At 41.2% G+C, this 20,970-nt stretch overlaps 1 protein-coding gene across 6 annotated transcripts in view; it reads left to right on the forward strand.

Annotated features, from left to right (window-relative positions):
* trak1a (trafficking protein, kinesin binding 1a) overlaps nucleotides 1-20,630 on the forward strand; it is a 41,705-nt gene extending 21,075 nt beyond the window's left edge. For 2 of the 6 annotated variants that reach the window (XM_083919210.1, XM_083919209.1), the window contains exons 3-16: nucleotides 5,445-5,521; nucleotides 6,580-6,696; nucleotides 6,870-6,970; nucleotides 7,111-7,219; nucleotides 7,415-7,493; nucleotides 7,642-7,772; nucleotides 8,608-8,682; nucleotides 9,092-9,229; nucleotides 9,328-9,404; nucleotides 9,514-9,753; nucleotides 10,101-10,429; nucleotides 12,756-13,235; nucleotides 15,198-15,300; nucleotides 17,198-20,630. In XM_083919210.1, coding sequence (XP_083775336.1) covers nucleotides 5,471-5,521; nucleotides 6,580-6,696; nucleotides 6,870-6,970; nucleotides 7,111-7,219; nucleotides 7,415-7,493; nucleotides 7,642-7,772; nucleotides 8,608-8,682; nucleotides 9,092-9,229; nucleotides 9,328-9,404; nucleotides 9,514-9,753; nucleotides 10,101-10,429; nucleotides 12,756-13,235; nucleotides 15,198-15,300; nucleotides 17,198-18,236 — 3,069 coding nt within the window. In that variant the 5' untranslated portion in view covers nucleotides 5,445-5,470 and the 3' untranslated portion in view covers nucleotides 18,237-20,630. Of the gene's footprint in view, nucleotides 1-5,444; nucleotides 5,522-6,579; nucleotides 6,697-6,869; nucleotides 6,971-7,110; nucleotides 7,220-7,414; nucleotides 7,494-7,641; nucleotides 7,773-8,607; nucleotides 8,683-9,091; nucleotides 9,230-9,327; nucleotides 9,405-9,513; nucleotides 9,754-10,100; nucleotides 10,430-12,755; nucleotides 13,236-15,197; nucleotides 15,301-15,642 lie in introns of all 6 variants that reach the window. The other 4 variants (XR_014593318.1, XM_083919212.1, XM_083919213.1 and 1 more) reach the window with 4 other exon arrangements.
* Nucleotides 20,631-20,970: the final 340 nt, after the last annotated feature.

The following is a 20,970-nucleotide window of genomic DNA, read 5'->3' on the forward strand; positions in this document are numbered from 1 at the left end:
AGCCTGACCCATATCAGTTTTTTTCCACTTACAGTAAATGATTGACTACAGGGATAAAGATAAGTATTACAGATTTCTTTAAATGCTCTCAGTTGATGTGTTAAATCTGTTCAAACATAGTTCAATGACTTTAAAAATGCTGATGGACAGCCTCCTCCATACTGTGTGTCTGTTTACTCCCCCCTGTCTACATTAAAGTAGAGTAGGCCATTCACTGACCATTCACAGGGGAGAGGAGGAGGAGTCAGGTTATCTGGTTGTCTCGCAGAGCTACCTCAGGGGACAAATGATACACACACTTTAAGAAACTCAGCTGACACAATTTGGTTGGTGACAGATGTAGACAGACACGACTCTGCCAGTCATGTAAAATGGAGAGTTTAGAGAGACATGCAGTCCACACTGTACACACCCACTGTCCTCTTTGGAATACTTTGTTAGGTGTTTACTTTCACATCTGGGCGAACACAGAATAGGTATTGATTCATAGATTAAAACACACACACCCACTAATGCACACAGCGCATGTAGGAGTCATGGCATCTCACCTGCAGGCTTTGTGGTTTAGTGGATAGCCTTAGTGCCAAAGGAGGATGGCACTGCTTACAGCTGCTGGCACTGAAGAAGAGCTGGAGTACTCCAACCAGCCAGAAGAGGACGAGGAATATGTTTGTTTGCCCAGTCATGAAAGCATGGAGCAGGAAGAAGAGGAGGAGGAAGATGAGTATGTTTGTCTTCCCAGTCAAGGAAGCACAGAGCAGGAGGAGGAAGAAGAGATGGATGAAGAGCAACAGGTTCTGTGTGAAGGTAGTCTTCTTTGTAATCAAGGGTATCATCTCATTTGTGCTCTCCTTCTTTGGGATTGCTAGTCTGTGTGTGCAGCCTTCCCCAGTGTATCTGACCTTTTCTAGTGTGAATTCTCTCATCTTAAATGATTTGTTCTGAATCTATGTGGATTCTTGGATACCTGTGTAACCCTGCTGTTGTGTTTGTCTCAGCACAGCATGGTCCAGCTGCCTCCTAATTTGATATGTTCAGATAAAGGCTTGGCTCGTTATCCCAGCTGTCATTTAAGCCCCTAGTACTACATTTTAATATTTGTTTACTAATGCACACACATTCTTTCTTGATATTTAGGTTTTTAGTTTGAGTTTAATCACTTAGGGATTTGTTTCAGGGTTGAGTACCTACACATAATGGTTAGAAAGGCAGCTGAAAGATAGCAACAGGGGCTGATGATGAGGACACAGAAGGAGCATTTTTAGAGATCTGTACATAAACTAAAGCTACAGTCTTGTGCAGGTAAAACAGAGGACTTCCGTGATCTGGTCAACTGAGCAAACTGCTAGTGAGCTTCTTTTTTTTTTTTTTTTTTTTTACAAAATATGCATGAATAGAAGAGAAATTGTTTTGTTTTTTGAACAACTGCGTTTGGTCACTTTGTAGTATTTGAAGTAATTGAAGTATTTGGGTCAGTGCATGAGACACATGAGTTACTGTGGTATAAAAATGTTTTTATAGTGGCAATTAAGAGGAATACTGACCTGGATCCAATCAGGAAATGGTACACCATGAAACATACTTTCATTATATTACATTTCAACAGACACTGTGTTTGGGGTATTGATTAGTATAACAATGCCTGTTGTACTGGTGTTAGTTTGCTGTCCCTGAACTTGTGTATTGTCTATTGCTCAGTAGCAACAGGGAGGGCACATGGAGCCATAACTCAAGACCTCGGGCTCCATCAGCCCCCCTGATGCAACTCAGACAGACAGAAAACCAGGAGTGTGCAAATAGGTTCTTACCAAGCTAATTTATTTTCAACTCAGACCTCTGAGACACCAAATGTATCGATTAAGGCAGAACCCATACACTTGTTTTTTTCACATTACACCTATTGTGATCTAGATGGGTACTAAAAATTAGACTAAACATTTGACTTCTCTGCTCTATCATCCTCCTGGAACAAAAAAGAAAGGGGGAGAGAGACCAAGTGAGTGTGTCAGTCTTAAGTTACCTGCTCTCCGTATAAAATACCAAGAAAACATGCAGATCACATTCCAATATTAAGTTACACCTCCTTCTATGTAGTCCAGGTTACAGGTTGCTTTCTCTGACCTGTCTTCATCTTTTCTTTCACTGCCCATTTATGACCAAAGTAGAGTAATAAAGTTAAAGATTAAAGTTAAGATTACATTAGTTAGAGAATGTAACATTTCCCTGTTGTTTCCTTCTTTGCCTGCGTACTTTCTTTACATAACAACAAGGGAAGTGAAGTGAAATGTCCACTGTCAAGGCTCTCTATTGGCATATGAGCTTCCATTGGTTATTTTTCCTTATTGATCTAACTTAGGGGGAGCGTTACCATTGAAATAAACCAGCATGTTGATCTATAGAAAGCACACACACACACACACACACACACACACACACACACACACACACACACACACACACACACACACACACACACACACACACACACACACACACACACACACACACACACACACACACACACACACACACACACACACACATACAGTACGGCAGGTTAACTGCCTGCACCCTGTGGTATCAAGTGTACAATCTCATTATAGCCCACATAACAAACAGACACAAGAAGTCCATTTTTTTCTGTTTGTGAACATGTACACATGTGCATGTTACCTGGTTGGCCCCATGCCGGTTTGTTCCCTCGGTAACATTCTGTGCCTTAACAACTCACCCAGGAGAGAAGGTTATGAGTGTGCATGTGTTTTTGTTGCATGATCATGTCTGTGTCCGTGTATCTTTACTGTAATGCTGTATCAAGACCAAACACTTGCAAAACTATTAGTAGTAGTATTACTAGTCATTTTGGTACTATTCAGCAAATGTTGGCATGCTAATGTGCTAAACTAAGTTGGTGAACGTGGTAAACCTTATTATACTTGATAAAAAGCAGCATGTTAGCATGCATTTAGCTTAAAGTAATGTTATGCCCAAGTATCGGCTCAGACCAGCTAGTAAACTTAAATAGAATCTCTCTTACACATTACAAGTATGTTTGATGCGTTTTATAGAGGGAAACCGTTCTAATCCCAGACATCCTTGGAAATTATTATTTGTATAGCACAGGTGCCTCAAACTATCCAGTAAAGGACCGCTGTGGCTGCAGGTTTTCATTCCAACCGAGCAAGAACAAACCTGATCCAACAAATCAACTGTGTGAAGGCGATTCAGTTGGTTGAATATGTCTAGTCAGGTGTGTTCTTGCTTGGTTGGAATGAAAACCTGGAACCACAGAAGCCCTAGCACAATTCAACAACAAGTTAATTCAGAGTTGCTCTTATTTAATTAAACAAAATGTCTCTGTATAGTTTATCAGTGTCCTACATGTTCTTTTGACCTAGTCTGGTTGTAAATCCGTAACTTATCTAATAATTGACTATAATGATGGGAATATCCTTAACTGAATCATAGCCTTTTGTCCATCACCCATGCAGTACACCACCTGTGACGTATGAGGATATGAAAATATAATGTTTGCATTCGCCAACTGTGTTTTGCATTCTGGGAGGCCTCTGTGTTAGCTCTATTGTGTATGAGCCTGATATGACGTTGGTCCTTCTAAACTGGATTAAAATAGAAGTTGTGGAAACTGCAATAGTTACGTCTCTTCATGATAATAGTGTGTGTCATGTTGCCTCGGTGTGCCTCCAAGTACTGTATGACACGTTATGCGATGTTGGGCATTACACCTCCAGACTGTAGCATCCCACACCTCTCTCCAACTGACAGTGTTAAATGTGACCAACAAGACAAAAATAAACATCCTCATACTCCGATATACCTTCACCCAGTCATTGTATCTACATTGACATTGAAAAGTAACTTCAGAACAACTCAACACATTTTCTAATGAACCAATACAACCAGTCAGTCTTGATGAGCAGAGAAAATAGTTGAGTTGTTGGGTGTTTTGCAGTGCATGTGATTTATCCTGTCAACCACATCCTGTTTTAATGTTGACCTCTGAGGTGAATCATTTTCCCACTGCGGATTGTTAAGTGATTTGTTAAAAGTCAGAGCTTTGTATGAAGACAGAGAGTTGATAACGTGTGCTCATGTAACTGAAACAGCAGTACTGGGGCGTGGTTACTTAAATTGACCACTTATCATTTCTGAATCACTAGGTATGAAGGTTGATGAATAGTGGCCTGTAAGGTGTGTATGTGTGTGTTGTACAGTATGTGGGTGTGTACTTAGAATATGATATTGCTCATGAAATAAAAAAAACGGGACAATAGAAAACAAGAAGAACAGGCACAGGCTCTGTTTATTTTCCAATAATATCAATTACTCTTTTTTTGTTGTGTGTCTTTCTTCCATTCCTCCACTTTTTTATTATTATTATTATTTCACAAGTTTTATATTATTATTTTTTTGTTCCCTGGGGAGAGAATTCAAGGTAACAGACATGGAGAGGCTTCTGTTGGAAAAACTTCATCTGCTTTTTTCACTTTAAAACAGAAGTCTAAATAAACTGGTACCCAGCTATGTTGCTGGAGGGGCCATGGTGAGACCTTGGTCGATCATGCCCATGTTTTTAATCTTTCCCACCTATTCATATTTTTGGAAAGAAGTGGCATCAATTATTTCAAAAACATATTAGTACAACTTCCACATCTCTCCGTCTTGGTTATTTCCCTAACAAGCTAAGTAAAGATGATGCCTTCCTCTTAAAGATTTTGCTGGTAGCAAGTAAAAAGGCCATCACTAAGTGCTGGCTTGAGGAAAATGGCCGTGCTTCTGGTGTCCTTGATAATATTGTTAGACATTTGCATCTTTGGCAAAGATGACTTCTGACTTCAAAAAGCATTGGGTGAAAAGTGATGGAAAAAGTGGTGTGTTTATTCGCCTATTTTAAAATAGGTGAATTTGGCATGATTTAGTGATTGTCCCATGACCTCTTATTTCTATTTTTTATTTTTCAAGATTATTTTTTGTTATGTAGGACAGACAGGAAATGGGGTGAGAGATAGGCAGCCCCCCATGACCTCTTCTTTACTTTTTACTTCTTTTTTTTCAATTTTTCCTTTTGTACTGTTGGATAAAAGGTAGATTAACCCTTTACAAATGAGATACATCTCCTTCCTTTGGTTACTACAATGCTACAGACATTAATAATTGCACACACCGGCTCAGGCAGCATATTTTCAGTCACCTGTAGTCACCACATTTTTGATTGGAGCACATTGACTGGGTTACAACAAGGGGATGCCGTCACACTTAAATACTGTACAGGGGTCTATATAAGTTGCTGTTGTGATACAAATTGAATATATGGTTAACTGTCGTGATCTATTATTAAGTGAATCGACTTTTGAGTAATTCAACTTCTATTGAGAGTTGTGTATTTAGACCTTTTCTGTCTTTGACTCTTTGTGTCTGTGCAGTGCTGTGTGCTGACAGAGTTGGCCAGATGACGAAGACCTACAGTGACATTGATGCCGTCACTCGACTGCTGGAAGAGGTAAGATCTGTTAAAGTAGAAAAAACACAGCTGCTTTATATTCAGTCTGTGAGGCCCTTTGGTCAACTGTTATGTGGTCTGATAGTCTAAATACAGGTTTCTTTATGAGGTTCATGGCAAAGGAGGTTTGATGGAACCACATTATAAAAGTACACGTAGCTGCCGGCAGCTGATATTCAAATCTAAGTGATCCACATCAGCTGCTGGTGACGAGCCCAGCCGGTTTTCTCTGCATAAGTAAAAAAAACAAAAAATTTAACTGTCCTTGTTACTGAACAATGAAATTCAACAGGCCGTCATCCAGGCCAACTACTCAATAAACATGGTAATCAAAGATATCCTACCATAAATAAACCAGTTTTCCCTGTAAAAGATCATTGTACTGACCTCCATTGCTGTGAAAAGTATTAATTTCCTCTGGTTCCTTAATATAATAATATTCACTATTGTCACTAAGCTGAACCTCATGGTCAAAATAGGTATGGCCCTGCCAGTTGCTTCTGTGTTGATCAGTTGCACATAGCACTTAGTGATGATCAATAATGACTGAGACGTTGTGGGCAATAACAGGTTGAGGTATTGAGTGTCCTTTTTGTAGACACCACAGTTGTCCTTGTTACGTGTAGACATCGTGTTGTGTTTCTGTCTCCCTCTGTTGTTTATAGCTTCATTTCACCTTTTCACACCTTGGTGAGGAATGATTAAATACAGCACGTTTTAAACTTGCTGCTTCTGCATGTCCTTCAAATGCATTATTCTTAGAGGACACATTTACACTGCCATCATTTTAGAGGAATAGTTTGAACATTTTTGGAATCACTTTTATTAAGATTAAAAGATCAAAACTACTGTCATATTTGTCTGTTAAATATGAAACGAGAGCCAGCAGTCATAGCTTAGAATAAAGACTGGAAACCTTTGCTCTAAATGTAAGAGTGGTATCAATCATCACGACAAGAAAGCAATTAAACACATTTTCTCAAAATATCAAATGATTTGTTTAATATGTTTTACTGTATTGCTGTGAGAAAACTAATCAAAGCTTGATTTCTGTGCAGAAAGAGCGTGACTTGGAGTTAGCAGCTCGCATTGGACAGTCGCTGCTGAAGAAGAACAAAGCCCTCAGTGAGAGGAATGAACTGCTGGAGGAGCAAGTGGAGCACATTCGAGAGGAGGTAAACATTTGCCATTTTTTATAGAACCGTACAGGTGGTTGGGCATGTCTTCAAACATGCAAAATCATTGGAATGGTCTTCATGGGATTGGAGCAGTGCAACATCAGAGTTGAAACCATCTCTTTTCTAACTGGCTCCTTTCTACATGTCTCCTTCAACTTTTCCACATATAGGTATCTCAGTTGCGTCACGACTTGTCCATGAAAGATGAGCTGTTACAGTTCTATACCAGTGCTGCTGAGGAAAGTGAGGGGGAGTCTGCCACCTCCACACCGTAAGTCTCCTACATTCACCTCCCCTGAGTAGTATTCAAGTCTTCTTGTGTAAAATGTGAATACTGAATATAATGCTTTTTGTAGCATTTTAATGGATGATTGCTTGACCTGCTGACGATTCTCTCGTGTGTGTTTACAGTGTGCGTCCCAGTGAGAACAATGTGTCAACTCCTATTCTTTTCCCCCTGGACTCCTTGCAGAAGAAACTCAAAGATCTGGAGGAAGAAAACAAATCATTGCGATCTGAGGTACACACACATTCACACCTAAGCTCCTGCAAACACACTCAGTATATTTTGTTTTATTCACTGTTCATTTGTCTCATTAGATGTCTTCAATCTATAGTGCCATTCTGGATATGTGTTAGGAGAAGCTATTTATTGTAGTGATTAATTATGTCTTCTGTGTAGTATTGATTCGTAATGTCTGTTTTATGTTTCCAGGCCAGTCATTTGGAAACAGAAACAATCTCCTATGAGGAGAAGGAGCTGCAACTTGTCAATGACTGTGTCAAAGAACTACGTGAGTATTGGACTTACTGAAGTCATAATATGCTCAAGGTTATATTCCCAGCTACTTTCTCACTCTCTAAAGGCAGGAGGCAGTATAGAATTTTTTTTTTTTGTGGTAGGTTCTGACATTTTTATTAAACACGTGTTGATGTTTCCAGGTGATGCCAACGTGCAGATTTCCTCTCTGGCCGAAGAGCTGGCCAGGAAGACTGAAGACGCCTCCAGACAGCAGGAGGAGATCACACACCTTCTGTCTCAGATAGTAGACCTCCAGAAGAAGGCTAAAATGGTATTACCACACCCCCACCCGCTCCCCAACAACTCTCATAGTGATAATGTTAAATATCAGGTGTTAGTATTTGAAGAATATTATTCACATATACATTTTTACATGTTGTCTAACACTAAGGGCGCACTCACACTGTCCTTCCGCACCGGGTCAAAACAGGTTTTTCGGGTCAAGCCTAGTGCGTTTGACCAGTGTGAGTGTAACCGCTCCGCGCATAACTGCGGCCACCTGGCCATCCACGGCCCGTCTGAGAGAGGTGGGCTTTTGTAGAGCGCGTTTGCACATGTACGAGCACGAGCGTGCACACATGTACGAGCACGAGCACGAGGCCTACGACGATTCTGACGTAATTTATGTGTGCACCTGTTCGGACATAGAAAATAGAAGGACGGACCATGCAAGGACATTTAACAACAACAACAATGGCGGCGAAAGGTTCACGTTGGTGTGATGCAGAGGTGGAGTGTTTACTGCAGATTTGGTCGGATGAAAATATTCAAAAACAGTCGACAAGACGCACAAAAACTCTGAGGTCTATGGAAAGATTTGTAAACAAAACGACGCATCGCGATGACGTCATCAATGCGTGTGACGTGTTATGGCGTGATGACGTATGGACAGCAAGAAGCATTTGCGCGAGGCCCAGGCAGTGTGAGTACAAACAGGCCTGGGAAGCGGGGGAAGAGGGAGGGGGTACAAGTACCCTAAAGCCCGGGCGCGGTGCGGAAGGACAGTGTTAGTGCGCCCTAAGGCCTGTGTGCACTGCAGTGAAGCAGAGACTGAATATATTGGGTACAGTGTCTTTTATATCCTGTTTTGTTGTCGATGTTCGTAGTATGCCATGGAGAACGAGGAGCTGACTCAGCACTTAGGAGCAGCCAAAGACGCCCAGCGACAACTTACTGCTGAAGTAAGGCAAACCACAACCTGCTGACTATAGTACCTACCAACTACTACTATCAATATAACCTGATAGACCCTTCTAGCACTATATATGATATACCAGTATCTATCTCAGTGAGATTACCTGTATAAATATAGGTTAAATAAATAAAAATATTGTATATGACATGATTATTAAAAGCAAATTTCAGACCTTCATATAACAATTGCAGTAGTGTTGTGTGGTCCAGTGTGTAAACTAGACAAGTGAAAATGAACCTCCACACCAGATATATAACTATATTACCAAGTGCTTTTGATTCAATCCATGATGGAAACAAGCCTACACAGGCATGTTTTAGCACAGTTTGTTTGCATAGTTTTTCTAAATATTTTCCCATCTTGTCTCTCTTGATCTTTCTTTTCCCTTTCTCCAGTTGCGAGAGATACAAGATAAGTATGCAGAGTGCATGGAGATGCTTCACGAGGCCCAGGAAGAGTTGAAAAACCTGAGAAATAAAACTCTTCCACTCAGCACATCAAGGCGTTTCCATTCTCTGGGTCTGTTCCCAATGGTGAGCTTATATTCATTAACTTGCCCATCAGTATCACAGCATCACCATGGCCTCAGTTGCTACATAATCATTTTTACCTTCTTCGCCTTATTCTCCAGGACTCTCTGGCAGCAGAAATAGAGGGCACCATGAGGAAGGAGCTACAGATGGATGACCCAGATGTAGAAGAGCAGAGGTAAACAATAAAAACCTATATAAAGGGTTGTTAATTACTGACTTCATAATGAAATGTTCAGGGTTGATATATTAAAACTCTCCTTATGTTTGTGATCATGTCTCTCCAGACTGCAACCAAAGCGAGTGTTCCAGACAGTGAAAAACCTGAACCTGATGCGTCAGCAGCGTTTATCCCAAGCCCCCTCCCCCCTCAACATCCCAGGCTCCAATCAGACATCATGCCTCACCTCAGGGCGCTCCAGCAGGGTGGGCACGCCGCGCTCCGACTCCATCTATGGTAGCGAGACAGGAAGTGGGTTCATCCTGGACAACAGGACTAGCAGTATCCTGGAGGGTCCAGACGATGGGTACAGACATTATTGTTTAGCTCTTTCTCTATTTGATGTTCAGTTCTTTCTTTGTCATTTACTTCTAGTTTCTTCCTGTCTCTAGTAACTAAGGGGATGCCTCTCATTCTATGAACTGTTTATCAGTAACATTTGTGTGTGTTTGTGTTGCTATGGATTATGTTAGGTTTTTCTGTTGTGTTTACCGGTTTGGTGCCTAGTAACTCCAGCCTATGTTTTAGGTTTCAGTCATTTGCTCCTGAACACAACATGGATCAACTGAGCTTTACAAACTGAGAGCTAGGGACATACTGCTTTTAAAATTCTTTACTGAAACCGACCAGTGTCATCTATGTCCCCCTCCTCAGGTCAGAGGACTCTAACAAGCGGCCCCCTGGAACCCCAGGGACCCCGGGCAGCAGGGACCTGGAGGCGGCCCTGCGACGTCTGTCTCTCCGCCGCGACAACTACCTCTCAGAAAAACGCTTCTTTGAGGATGAGAGGGAGAGAAAGCAGGCTTACCTGGCCAAAGAGGAAGAAAAAGGAGGTGAAGGGAGTAGTGGAGGCCCAGGGACACCGACGGAGAGCCTGTTGTCGCTATGCTCGCATCCCTCATTAGGAAGCGCCTGGTCGGGGTACTCATTCACAGCGAGATCCTACCTGCCGGATAAGCTGCAAATTGTAAAGCCGCTAGAAGGTGATTATTCCTCTCAGAGACACCAGTCCTCTAATGCTCCAGATTATGAAAAAGAGAGTGCCTCGCACAACAACAATAATCCTTTTCAGAACTCTCAACATAATCAAAACCACAGCCTGGCACAAAATCCAAATAGTACATTTCTACATTCTCCCAAGAATTACACGCAGACAAGTCAGACCCAATCACAGAGCCAAAGCCAGGCCCTTCAGAACCAGTTGCAGAATCAATATGTGATTTTTCATCACCATAGTCAGTGTGCCTCACAGGATCCTAAGACCCTGCAGAGGAGCTCTAGTTTGTTGGAGTTGAGGAGCCTGCCAAGCTCACAACGTCACCTCAGAGCGCCGCTGGCTTTAGTCACAGGCCTGCTGGAAGTGGTGGAACGACAGGAAGGCAATTTAAATCCCCAGCACTCGTTTTACTTCAGACACACACAGCCACGCTGCTGGTTTGAAATATAGAATACTAGACAGCCTGCTGTGTGCTGCTAGTTTGAAGCATATAGTTTTTAGTTATAGTTAGTCATCAACCCCCCTTAATGTTTTACATATAGAATTGTGCTGTATACCTTTTTTAAAGCAGAACTGAGTGTTTGTGTTTCTCACGTTGGAAGAGTGTATAGCATACCATAAAGGGAGACATATGGGCTGAAACGGCATAATGTCAGCACAGTTTAAGTGTTAAGAGTTTTACATTTCAATATGTAGTACACTAAATGGCACATTTAACACAAAATGAATAGAGGATCTTTATTATCCTATGATTATTTATTCCCATACTGTATTGGTTGTGGAGTTTATAGACTTGAATTGTTGATATATTTGCTGATATTTATCTACACAATGGTGCTGTAATGGAAACTGCAATTGAGAAGTTAAGATATTCCCCCCTTATCCAATCCCAAAAGACAGCCTAAACCTGGAAATATTTTTTGAAATTGTAATGTGCAATTTTTATCCTTTCTAGAATTCATGTCCAAACAAGGACAGTTACGAAAAACTGCTGTCAGAGAGGCATTTCCTGTTTTGTGGCACCACCTAGTGTTCAAACTCATTTACACCACTTGCATGATGCGAGTGAATGAAAGATTTTAAGTATGATGATGGTTGGGATAAATAATCTAGAATCTTTCTCAGATTTTAATTGTATTGAATTGTAACCTCAGATCATTTACATGGCAGTATTCTGCCTTCATAATTCTATCACACATAATAATCCTGGTCACTTAAAGGTACACAGAAATTAACTAAAAAAGAAACTAATATCCTGAGTGTTGACAGTAGTCTTACTGTGAGCCTTTAATGTAGAATAATTCCCCTGATACATTAGTGCCATACTACGGTTTGTACTGTCCACCCCTTTCACTCCTCTTGTGTTCTTCACTTTGATTTTGTCTTGTCTTTGTACTTCTTTTTTTCTGTCCAACTTGTCTGTTTTCTTTGCTGATGATTTCTGGAATAAAATCATACTAATTTCCCCACCTTTCCTTTTTTTCCTCATCTTTCTTGTGGCAGTCTTATGAGTTTATTTACTGACATCTCTCCAATGACCTTCATGTTTCGTGAGAAAACAACCATTCACTGGGCTTGAAATTAGATCAGTTCACTAGGGGCAGGACACTTAATAAACAGACATGGCCTACTGTGACGTTCACTGTCACAGAATATGCTTTTGCCTGTCAGTGCTGTCTGTGTGAGTACATGTATATGTCACATGGATTGCGTGACTGTTATATGCATGACCCTGTCCCCTCAGGTGTGTGTGTGTGCGCGTGTGTCTCTGCTCTCTGCTTGCCCTTGTATGTATTTATATACAGTGTAATGTCTGGCAGTAAACAGCTGAAGTATATTTTCATCTATTCTCTTTATGTAAATATGTCTACCTACAGTATAATGCTCTTTTTTGGATACATCCTATGATATTTATACAGTTAGCTGATGCATCATCCTGTGATCTGATGTGATTTGGGTTTGATAGCAGGATTTAGTTCAGTGAGTATTGCAGTGATCCTTCCTTTTCATTTTCTGAAAGCCCTTTTGAGCAAGGTATTTTACCCCCCAACAACCAATTATAGTTGCATAGTAACTGGACTGACTTATTGTAAACCAATTTTTAGATATACCTCTATCTAATCTAAGAACAGTGTAGAAGTGCTTGAGCTAATAGCTAGTAATTTGTAGACCAGTGGTATGAACAGTCTTTCAACATTTGAGGCAGCTTTCATGATTATCACCAACACTGCAACAGTTCTGACGGCAATACATGAGAGATGCAACCTTGCCACAGATTTAAATAAATGGGGTTTTCTCTCACTATTTTCCAGGCTCTGCTACTCTCCATGCATGGCAGCAGTTGGCTCAACCCCACATGGGTGCTCTGCTGGATGATCGGCCCGGTGTGGTCACAAAGGGCTTCTGCACTTTAGCACACGAGCAGGAACAGGAAGACGGCTGGCACCTGGACCAACCAGAGGAGGACGAAGTTTCATGTGATTCATTCACTGGCTTGTCAGGAGAGAGCCCCGCTCGCTTTGATCTGCCTCACTCTACCTCTACTCCCTCTGTCTGCTGCAACAAAAACGGAGACATCTGTGACAACGGCCAAACAGAAACATTGCAAGGAAAAATGGGCAGGGCTAGAGAAGTGTTTCAAGTAAAAGATGGACATGTTGCAAACATGCCCCTTTCCTTCTCCAGCTCCCCCCCTTCTTCTCCTCCTCTCCCCTCTTCTTCCGAGATGAATGGGCATGTGGACCCCAAGGAACTCCAGGCCTTACAGCCCGCCACAATGGATCGTTTGCCTGGTGAGGGAGCACTTAGCTGAGCTCACTGCACTGCATCCACCCACCCTTGTAACCCTGGAGCATGGGGATAAAGGGGAGGGGGGGTGAAGACGAGCGGTGGGAGGGTGAGGGATGGGGGAAGGCATTCACTGGACATCTCACAACACCGATGTGACGTCCCGCCCTGCACGATCACGCTCATGTGCACACACCTTCACGCCCACCCATCCTTCCAGCAGCCCTTGTGTGTGCAGCCATCGAACCCCATCAAAACAGAGTACATGTTTTTTTTGTTCATAGATCAACTTCAGTTTACATCTTCATAGTCTTCCTTCTCAGTTCACACCTTTCACTGCCACACTATTTCCATCAATCACACTTATTTTTCAATCTTGCAACATAACTATCTTCTTCAACACCTCTTTTTATTCTAATCTCAATCTCTCTGAGTGGTGACCTGCAGCCTGTAAGTTTTTTATGTTCTGGTCTAGTTCATAGAAATTTGATTTAGAAAATATTTTGGCACTCATGTTATTCATTTAATTTCTTCTAGCACTCAACACTAAAAACACCAGTGTACTACACAAACACATGCATGCAGAAATACGTGGCCTAAGTCCAGTATGTGGACACGTACGTGTATATCAGGTTTATTAGTGCAGCTGTCGTAGTCACATGAGCCCATAACACTCGTATAAGAGTTGACTTGTAGCTTTGGTGTACGGTCACCTTCATGTGTACCGTATATGATACGGTATTATTTAAGGATTTTTTTTAAATCCAAGGCTAACATTTTAAAGTGATAACACTTTTGTATGTATGTAAAAGTTAACAATTTGATGTCTGAAAATTCCATTAATCTGTAATCCTATCCCATAATTCCTGACCTGGCTCCTACATGCTAGAAAAAAAGCCATTTCACAACATAAAACCAGTATAAATAATCAAAAAAATCTGTGAACTCAAGCATTGAGACGTATGATGCAGCTTCTGTTATTCTATCCTGTGTGGTACTTGCACAAGTCATTCCCCTCTATATCCATCATTACCAACACGAGTTAGAGGAGATGTATTTAATATTGCAGAATAATATTGTTTTACTTCACCTTCTAAGATGCTGTTGTCAGACAACTATACCAAGCAGAACAAGTGTAATCAAAATGACACCATCAACAAAGACACAAGTCTCTTAACAGAAAAGTCAAAAAGTAAAACGGAAACTTCAGTTTACCAGTACTCTTCCACAATATTTAAGCACTTATCGTACAAGGACTACACACACTTTCTTACAAACAAACCGAATTTGAATTCACTAGAGCACACATTCTTGAAAAAAAAAGGACTTTATTTCAGCATTTAGCTGCTAATTACTACTCATCCTTCCCACAATCTGCTATTCCATCTCACTGGAGGGCTTTTTATTTCAGTGCATCAGTTTTTTCCTGTATTTTCTTGCTTCTGGATCATCATTCAGTCTTGTTCTTCTCCGGTGAATAGTCAAACACTTTTTGCTTGTTATGATCAATTCCCTTTGTTCATACTGGCCATTTAAAGTTTCCTCCTGAGCTTTAAGTGTACGTGATGTCCTTCTTCCATTGAAGAATACATTCCAAAGATTATCTGACATTAATATAAAGCTTTATCAGTCCGGGTTCATCCGTTCAAGTGGCTATCTCCCAATTTGTAGTGTTTTCTATACTTGCTTGTAATTGCAAGTATGAACAGGAGGAATAGGTCATTGTAAGTAACAAAATATCCATGAAACGATGTTGGCAAACTCTGGGTGCCCACAGTGCACATCCTATCATCACTTCACTGTATTACAAATTAGGGAGCTAATATGCTGGTGTATTTTCTTGGGTTTCATAGTACAATCATCATCTCTTTCTTCTCCACGTTGTACAGTGTTTTTGCAGTATTGCTTGATACCCTTTTCTCAGTACTGATGAACTTCTCCTCTGTTCTGTTCTCCTTCTTCTCTAGTTAATTTCCCAGGAAAGTGTATGTCTCACACTAGCTCTACATACACCTTCACCACCTGCAGGATTCTCCACCCTTCTGATCAGTTGACCTCTGTGACCCCAAGGTAAACATCTTCAGTACCAGAGTGCTTTTTAATATGGTTGTACTGTATTCACTCTTAAATTGTCTTCAATATTGTTAAGTCCTTGGTGTGTACAGTTGAGCGTAGTGTATCATAATGAGCGCATGACGGTAGATAGAGCTATTTGTGTTGCTGGATTCCATTTTTGCAACAACATTTTACCAAATGGTACACTCAAGAGAGAGAGCTGCTGCTAAATCTACTGTAATCTGAATGGCGAGCGGCTGTAGTAGCAGTTAATGAAGAAAATCTCCACTGTGTACTGTAAATCAAACAGCTGCTTCTCGGACAAGCAGCAATTCCCCTCTTGTTCCACTCCAATAGATTTTGAGGCAGGGCGTCTTTGATGCCACAGCACCTGGCTGACTTCATACTCTCTGTATCCCTGCTGTCTGATTGGCCTTGGCAGGTCATGTGAGGAGGAAGAGGAAGTGGAGTTGTATCATGTGGTTGTCATGGCCGGAGTAGAGCAGACCCATTGAGTGCACCTACTGGGGTGCACATGGGTGAGGCAATGCATGGGAGTGCATTCCTAAAGACTGTTGGTGTGTGTAAACCAAAATAACATCAGCAGTTTGCCCTAACTCCACACATCATGGTGGGCCTACATGGAGTTTACCTCTAATGCTCCCTTAACATTTCAGTTTCTTACACTACGCTGTGACTACAATCACTGATCAAATCTCACTCTGATAGGATACAAGCATGATGCCCAATCTTGTCCTAAAAACTTTAAACTTTGAGAATTTAACTACACCTAGCAGCTTAATTCAGTGAAAGGAACTGGCTCAGCTGTCATCACATGACTTTCATCTGGTCCTTTGGTCAGGTTGGGGGTGAGAATTGATATGATTTTATTTGATCAATTCTGTTTATTGGTCTGATACTTTATCGATTCCCTTTTTAATCCCTGATCAATTTTCTGGGAAAAAAAGGCCGGCATAGGATGCAGCATCTGAAACTGAGTCTGAACATAGTGTAGATGAAAAGAGAGAATATTTGTACAGCATCTGTTTTCATTTAGGTTTTCTTAGTCAAAGTAAAAATCAGCTAAGCCTGTCAGAAAAACATGACAGCATCAGTAAAAGGAATTGATAAGATCAAAATCATACAATACCAATTCCAAGTGGTTACCAGCTCTGGATTCATATCCCTAGTTGTTGTAAAGATGGATGCAGAGTGTAACTCTGGCATCGGATGTCAGGGAATCAGCATCTACAACAAGCCATTCCACACTTTAAGACCTCTGCTGGTGTACCAAGAAGTCTGGTCCTACTGTGGGGAAAAGGGTGAGGACCCAGGACCAGAGACTTAATCAACAGACAAGTAATGACATTCTCCTTGTATATGACCTCTTTGCCCAAGTGACCCAAGGACTGAATAAAGGTCATGTGAGCAACTGAGTCGCCTCCACTTGCTGGATGAAGTGTATTTTTGTGTTTAGTTTCTTTTCACTGTGTAACTACTCTAATAACTGCACTGTGTAAAATGCGTCTGTCAGCCTTGATGCTCCTGACTGTTTGCATCCTGATTACCATTTAAAATATGTTGACTGACACCAACCATGGGGTTGTCTGACAAATAACCAGTGATTCGATGCAGACTTGGATGATCTCCACATCTCTCCCAAATAGAAGAAAGATTTAATACCTGCATGGTTATGTTTTAGGTCTTCTCTGTGTGACTTTTAATGAATCTTAATTGTCACTAAAAGCCAAGTATTAAGACTTAATAACTCATGTCCACTCGTTTCTGTCTCATCACCCATACTGTTTCTCATGCTCCATGCACACCCGATGCCCCCCCCTCCCGTTCTTCCCTCCTCCCTCTCTCCTCCCTCTCTCCACCCCCTTCTCTCCCCTTACTCTCCCATCTCCAGCTCCGCTCTAGCCTCCTGTCAGAGCAGTCCCTGCATCGGCACCCCTAACCCAGCCTCCTCTCCTTTACCCTTCTCCACCCCACCTACACCTTCCTATACCCCCTGTTGCACCCCACGTCGCCTCTCTGTCGCTGAGTCCTCCACCAACCTTAGGGACTCCACCAAGACCACCAGCACTTCCCTTGGCCTGGTGCGCCTCCTGCTGGAGAATGGGATTTCCGCCTCAGTGTATGACCCCCGCAGCTGGGACCGAGGGTTCGACACCAGTGGAGCCTCAACACCCGTGCAGAGGATCACCGACCCACCAGAGGAGACTGAACCCAGACGACTGATGAAGCGCCCAGACACCCTCTTCATCCAGCCCTCCACCCCACCCAACTCCCCCCGTTCCAAATCTGCTTCTTCCTCAAATACCCGCCCGGTTTTTCAGTTCAGCCCTTCCACTGAGGACCCACCATTTTATGACACCTTCCTCGCCTCTAAGCCAGCTCGCACCATTCTTAGGGAATTGCTGGGGGAGGCGGAGAAGGAGCAAGGGGGGCAAATGGACGATGACAGCCAAACAGAGAAGCTAAACCTGCGACTTGTGGACAAACTGAAACGTTTCCGCACCCTCTCCCCTCATGCTGGTTCCGTTTCATCTGGTAGTACTCTATTAGCCCCCTTTGGCTCTACTGGACTGGGGAACAGTGCACTGGGTGGGGGGCTTCCAGGTTTGAATGCAGGGCTGAGGAGGAATCGAAGCTATCCTGCAATGGTCGGTGCCAGTATGGCTATGAAAGACCCAGGAGGCCCCCCCAGTGCAGAGATAGTCATACCACATACGATGCAAACCCCACATAACCATCACACAGTGCACACACGGGAAATGGACAAAATGCAAACAAATCACACAGTGGCTATACACATACCACAGACACTACATGAACTGGAAACAGTCACATCACAGACGGTAAAACAGAGACACACCAGGCCAAAAGGTGGACTGTGGCATTTAGCAAGCCATGTCCCACACAGTGAGGATGAAACTGGGACATAATGGCAGATATTCAGTGTAATAGCTCATATAACAACACACTGCAACTTACATTTTACAGTACCATACACATACTACATGTGTGTACAAACAACTTTATTTACAAAACCAAATATCCTACATGACCATAAACAGCTGTACACCTTTAGCTGTAGCGTATCCCCAGACCAAACCGCCAGAGTGATGAACAGTACAGTCCACCTACAGACTCAGCATCATCTGTCCTAACCGACTCCAACAGATTTATTTGTATTAAATGTAATCTGAATAAAATGATGGTGAATATACCAGTAGTGGCTGACACTGATACACTGTGTTATACGTCAAATACTGTCAGACCAGTGATGGAGTATGTTGCCTTTCTCTGTCTATTTTAACCGTATATTGTATATGCAATATACTGCGTCATATTTAGTATAATATTAAAGGCCCACTTTGGAAATACTGCAGAGTTTTCCCACAGCCCACAAGGCAACACATGCATTTTAAATGTACTATACTGGCCCGAATATGACATTGTTTTTTATGAAGAAATGGTTGGGTGTTTATTCCAAGGCTACACAGTTATGCATTCATTCAGCAGATGTTACTGGTAATGCACTTTAAGATAGTGATGGATCATGGCTCGTATGTAGCCTTAATGTCGCTAGGCTAGCAAGTTTCTACTGTGGAACTGCAACAGAAAAATCTCCAGGAATGACTGAAGACCGTCATAGACAACACGTCTGTAGTATTTGGCTTTGAATTCAATATTTGACATTTCTGAAAGTTCATAAAGTGACTATTTTGTGAGTCATGTCTGTATTTTAATTTTAATCTGGCAACATATTCAAATATAGTTAATCTTACAAACTTCTTTCATTCACATTAAAAAATATTGTAATCTTATATTCGGGCCACTATGGTATCTCTAAGCCCTTAATTGCACTGGAGTTGGATTGAAGTTATATTGTCACATACAGGGGCATTGGCACAAGAGGTTATTTTCTACCAGCAACTCTGTTTTTTTTCTTCTCTGTATGTCATCTGTATTTTCAAAAACAATCCAGATTGAAACTTTAATGTGTGATCTCGCTGTGACTTACTGTTATGTGCCTAAAAATAGCTAACATGCTGTATCTCATTGGAGTATGGGTTTGTATTATTTGATTACTTGATTATTTTCATGCAGTAGAGAGAGTAATGAGAATAACTGTGCAGATTAATGTATCATTTGCATCTGAACCTGCTGAGTGTCCCCATACATGCTCATTTACATCATTTATATTCATTTATAACCCACAGGGACATGAAGCACCTTATACTTTATTTTGTCAAAATTAAACAAGTGTGTTATTGGATAAAAATAGCAATATTAAGCATTATAAAACATTTCTGTTTCTGAATGTAACTGTAAAAGGAGTGACTTGAAATTTCCAAATATTGGTTTTAAAGAGGAAGAGACTAAGCTTTTATCACAGTTGGTCGCTTAAGGAAAGTTTTTGGTTTCACTGACCCAGTTCCAGTGTCCTTCGGAACGCCCAGACATCTTGTACACTGGGCTATATTTGAAAAGAAAGCAACAGTAAGTTTTATTAACCCGTATTGGAAATATATACCCATTAAGATGTATCTCTTGCGCCCTCATGCTGATCATGTTGGTGTCGATTAAAGTCTGCAGTTGGATATTGGGACTGGGCCACTGACTGACAATGGAAAGGATGGCTGGCTCTGATGCTGGAAGTGATTTGTTGAAATCCTTAATGATTAAGGGGTTAAACTAGCAATGTTATTGGGAGATAAATAATCATGAAATATTTATGTCATTCTTGAATTATTAGAAGCAAGCATATAACTGAATGTCCACTGTACATGTTTAAGTGAAGGACTTTTGCAGATTGTATTTATATTTTTAACGGTTGCACTGACATTTTCTTCAATTTTCATTGCACAGTTTATTTTGGTTAAATGAAAAACATTTCTGTGGCGCTAGTACATTAGCTTCATTCACAATGAGTACAATTAGCTTTCTACAAGCTGCCCATTACTTCATAACAGTTGCTAATTGAGAAAAAAACAACTATTTACTGTATTTAAGAATACCAAGTGCTAAGACTGAAGCTACAAACAGTTGGTGGGTTTGTTTTGCAACAGAATCATCTGAATGTAAGTAATTACAGTCATCCTGCTGTAAGGCCATATATTTGTGTACAGTATGTTGATTAGGTTTGTGTTAAACTCAGAAGGGGAACTATTATTACATTGTAAATGTATGCAACACATATAGTCATGCTAACTTTTTTTTCAAGATAAACTGTAACAGTAGAACAAAAATACAGGGAGTTTATTTTCAGTAAACAGGGAAAGAAACTGCTGTTCTATTCTACAGAACAGACTGTACCGTCAATAAAAATAAATGCATACAGACCAACTTGTGACTACTATCATAGTTTACCACCATCATGTATGTCTGTGTGAATGAATGGAACCTGGACTCTGTAAAGCACCTTGGGTACTGAGAAAGGCGCTACATAAATCCAATCCATTATAATCTATTAAATTACTGTGAATCTAACTTTACTCGACTTTGACAGTGTGAGTGCGCCCTTGGATTAAGTAGTGGTGATGAGCCATTAAGTACCCAAAAGTCAATCCCCAATAGTAGAGCTGAATGATATGGTGGAAGTATCAGTATTGCATAAATAAAAACAGTTTTTCGTTTATATGACACAATATGACAAATGCTCAGAAATCCCTA

The sequence above is a fragment of the Echiichthys vipera genome (assembly GCF_963691815.1).
Source record: "Echiichthys vipera genome assembly, chromosome: 8".
Classification (NCBI taxonomy): Eukaryota; Metazoa; Chordata; class Actinopteri; order Perciformes; family Trachinidae; genus Echiichthys; species Echiichthys vipera.